Here is a 4,552-nt window from a genome sequence, read left to right as displayed (position 1 = left end):
AAAACTAATTTCTAATCTAAAAATTAAAATAAAAATAAAATGATCAAAAATAAAATTAGGCAAGAAATAGATAAAATAAAAGAAAAAAAATACAAATCTAAAAAAATTTAAAACAAAAATAAAATAAACAAAAGAAAAAAATGCTGAATTTTTTTATTTATATTTTTTTCGTTTTTTTAACAAAAGAACAACACAAATCTAAAAAATTAATACGGAAATAAAATTAACGAAAGAAAAATACGCTGCAAAAAAATTAAAATAAAATAAATGAGAATTTTTATTTCTTTTTATGTTTTTTGTTGTTTTTTATTTATCTAAAATAAAAAACAAATCTAAAATTTAAACCAAAAATAAAATAAAATAAAATAAACAAAAGAAAATTATGCTGCAAGAAATAAAAAAAAAAAACAAATTTTTTTGTTTGTTTTTTTTTGTTAATCTGAAATAAAAGAAAAACACAAACCTAATAAAGTAAAAAAATCAAACAAGAAATTAAAATAAAGAAAGAAGAATAAATCAAGAAACAAAATGGAAGCAAAATAATACCAAAAAAATAAATCGGATCTAGAGAGAAAATTAATTAAAAAAATCAAAATTAATTATTCTACCAAAAAAACAGGAGTTCAAAAATAAAAATCAAATATAAAATGGGGTGACAACACCTGAAACGCATTCCAATTAATCTTCTCTTCTCTTCTCTCCCATAGTCCCGCAACGCTCCGGTACCCCACCTTTCGCTATTCCATCCTGCACAATCAAAGAGGAAAAAAAATTTAACTAAACTAACGGATCAAGTAATAAAATGAAAAAGAAAAAATAATGAAACAGATCCAAACAAAGAAAATAAAAAATTTTCTCCGTACTTCCCCAACAATAGTGCCAAAAACTTGGTGTGATCCGAAGCGCGTCATTAAACACTCTGGAACACCAATTTAAACATTTATAATTTTTACCGTTTCTCAAACAACAACTAACATAGTAAATGGATGAAAACGGGTTGTATCCATAGGGAAGCAAGTGAAAAATTAATATATACTTAGATCCGAACAAGATAATGCAATCGGGAATGGTAGAAAATACGAAAATAAAATCTATTATTGTTGAAATTAAATGTTTCAAATTTAAATAAGATAATAAATAAAAACCAGAATTTAATAAAGTATGGGAATAAACAAAGGAAATAAAAGAAATAAATAAAAAAATGATCTAGAATCCGGATCCGGTGGCGGTAGCTATAGATCGGCCAAACAGCTTGCAGAATCCCCTCCTGACAAGAACCGGGTGTCTGTCCTTTCTACAACCATCAAACCCCTCGAAACACCTTAGCCTTGAAACGAATGAATTCAGATATGCAAAACAGAGAAACAAATAAGAATTAAATCCAAACGATTGTAGAAATAAAAAAAAAACAGAAAAGAAAATAAAGAAAAGAAAAGAATGGTTGATCAGATCCAGTGGCGGTAGTTGCAGAATGGTTGAACAGCTTGTAGGAACCCCTCCTAACAAGATCTAGGCATCCTCCCCTTCTACAATCCTTGAACTCCTCAAGAAACCTTAGCCTTGTTAACTGGATGAATTGACCAACCCCTTCTCCAGGGCCCCTGGGGTCCTTTTTATAGAGAAGGGTGGATATAACTAGAATTAGAGAGAAAGAGGGGGTGGTAGCTGGGTTCTTGCAGAAATATGGGTGCCCTAGGGTTTAGAAAGGAGGGTTAGGATTGTTCTAAGGTGATCCTAAGGCTAACAAGAGAATGAGAGGTAGCCCAATATTATGTAGGGCTGAGATTTAATGGCTAAAGGTTGAATGGTGAAGATTAGAAGTTAGGTGGCTCCCTAGGGTTAGAATGCTAAAAGGAGAGTGCCATAGAATGGATGGTGGAGTTAGAAGGGATGGAAGGTGAGGATTTAGCAGTTAGGGGTGGCTAGGGTTTGTTAAGGATGAACAGAATAGGATAAAAGACGCCCTAGGATTTGCTAGGGCGTGGGGAGCATGCTAATACAATAGGAGGGGCGCCAAACTGGGTTTAGCAACTAGGAGGCGCCCTCCTGCTTTCAGTTTTTCACAAAACACCCCCTCTCTCACCTGGACTTTATACCAGCTTCCCAAAATCTGCATTTCAGCCATGAAAACTTCCCAGTTTTCCCCAAAATTTACACAAAGACCCTCAGAGGTCACAACATTGATTTTAACTGAGAAAAGGGCACACTTTGATTATTCTAAGGCCAAAAATACCCTTGAATTGATGCCCTTAAGGCATCAAAATGCAGGCTTATCATCAGCCACGTCAGTCCCACGTCACGCGGATAAGCACGACCAAGGACAGGAGGACGGGTGAGGACAACTCCCATGGGGATTAGGACTCTATCCCAAAAACCTCGGCGGTTAACCTCATCCCGACAACCCTGGAAGCCTAATCCGACCAGGACATGGACCTTCAGCTATAAAAAGGTATCTCCCGTTCAAGGTAAGGGATTCCAACTTCTAGCACCCATACTGTTACTTTGCTTAGACCAACACTCTCATTGCTTCGCCCGACCATCCACCACATTCTACTGACTTGAGCATTGGAGTGCCTACCCGAGGATAACTCCTCGAGCCTATGACATCCTTTCTTAATCACAGGTCTTAAAGCGTGGCTTCGTCCTTCCACCTCGGCTCCGCCCGGTTGGACTTCACATCCTTTCACAAAATCACCCCATCTCTCACCTGGACTTCCCACCATCTTCCCAAAATTTGCATTTCAGCCATGAAAACTTCCCAGTTTTCCACAAAATCACCCCATCTCTCACTAGGAAAAGGGCGCACTTTGATTATTCTAAGGTCGAGAATACCCCTGAATTGATGTCCTTAAGGCATAAAAATGCAGGGTTTTCACACCCCCCCAACTTAACCATTGCTAGTCCCTTAGCAATGCAGCCTTAAAATTACATTGAGTATATAGATCTTTCCCATTACATGGTCATCCCTAACAGAATTAATCAAGCATTCTGATTCCAGTATTCTCAAATTCTGTATAGATCGGTATTAGGCTTTAGGGGTAAAACTGACTTATTTTGAATATTATAGAAACATGGCCTAAAAATCTTATTTACCCTTCCATTTGTAGACTGTCTTGATAAAGTGAGATTGATTTAAAATCAGACAAGTATTCTTCTTATCATTTTTTACAGTGGATTTCTACCCGTAGACTTGATATGCATACTTATTATTTTGTTACTTTCCACCGTTTTACGCGAATCTCGACACTTGCCTTAGGTGAAGAGACCCAATTACTAAGTATTAGGTAAGAGTCTTTGGCATTCATTTTTCCGTTTGACGTGAATCTCGACACTTGACTTAGGTGAAGAGACCCGGTTACTAAGTCTAGGGTGTCCATTGACTTTTTATTCTCTCTCTCCCTCTTTTTTTTGTTTTCTTTTTTTGCAATACTGTGTTCAGAGTAGTTCACTGTTTCCAACAATTTGAAGAATTTTTGTCTAATTTCTCCATCTTTCTCTTTTTATCTTGGCAGGGGCAAACTTGGGAGTATATTCCAATTTCTAAACAGTTTCGATAATATTCAAATAAGACCAATTTTGACTCCTATCACTTGCTACCAATTTCTATAGAATTCAATATTCTTTTATCAGTTTCCTCAACTTTTATTTTTTTGTTTGGGAGTCTCTTTTAATGGAAAAATTTTTTAAATTAGTGAAATTTTAATTCTACATTTCCAAAGGCTTAGCTTCTCTTTTTTCTTTTCAATTTTTCTCTCTCTCTTTCCGTACCCCCCAACTTAAATGCCATTGTCCCTAATGGCTTGACTAGAATGATGCAAAAAGGATTTGGGCAAAAGGGAACAACGAATAGGGTTTTCTTGAAGGGTTCAAGGGGCCAAAGGGAACAAGCTTATAATCAAGAGATGGAAATTCAAATCCAAAAAGAAAAAAACTAAAAATTATGTTGGGTTGCCTCCCAACTAGCGCTAAGTTTAACGTCTTCAGCTAGACACAACTATTCATCTCTCTAATCCAAACTCTCATACTCATTTTCGTTTTCATACCAACCAGGACTAGATTGGGCTAACCAAGGGGTAGATAAGTCATTCACGAGATTGTCCACTATGTCCACACTGCCTTCATCTTCCCCTACGTTTGGATACTTAGAGGCATTAAAAACATTCAATTGGACCTTCTGCTCCCCAAATGAGATGTCCATCTCCCCCGATTTATAGTTGATATTTGCATTAGCTGTTGCTAAAAATGGTCGTCCTAAGATTACCGGGTTGTGGTTTAGTTCTTCGGTTGGGGTCATGTCTAGGATAACAAATTCTACAGGGAAATAATAGTTTTCTATCTTGACAATGACATCCTCGACGACATCTCGAGGAGTCTTGACCGACCGATCAGCGAGTTGCAGAATTATTGGGGTAGGTTTCAACTCGCTGACCCTGAACCTTTCATAAATAATGGATGGAAGCAGGTTCACACAAGCCCCTAGGTCCAATAGGGTCCTATCAAAGGTGATTCCAGAAATTATACAACTAATAAGAGGAGCACCCGGGCCTTTCAT

The 4,552-nt window shown here is 36.6% G+C and overlaps 1 protein-coding gene across 1 annotated transcript; it reads right to left on the bottom strand.

Annotated features, from left to right (window-relative positions):
- Positions 1–4,006: 4,006 nt before the first annotated feature.
- On the bottom strand, positions 4,007–4,552 carry LOC148791859 (uncharacterized). Its single transcript, XM_088888316.1, has one exon. The coding sequence runs from the start codon at positions 4,550–4,552 to the stop codon at positions 4,007–4,009; it is 546 nt and encodes a 181-aa protein (XP_088744442.1).

Source organism: Nelumbo nucifera, chromosome 5 (genome assembly GCF_055504915.1).
Source record: "Nelumbo nucifera cultivar China Antique chromosome 5, China Antique-T2T, whole genome shotgun sequence".
NCBI classification, from domain to species: domain Eukaryota; kingdom Viridiplantae; phylum Streptophyta; class Magnoliopsida; order Proteales; family Nelumbonaceae; genus Nelumbo; species Nelumbo nucifera.
This window is presented reverse-complemented; position numbering and strand designations above follow the sequence as displayed.

Coding starts and splice junctions, on each gene's coding strand:
- LOC148791859 (XM_088888316.1), bottom strand. CDS start 4,552: ATGAAAGGCCCGGGTGCTCCTCTTATTAGTTGTATAATTTCTGGAATC.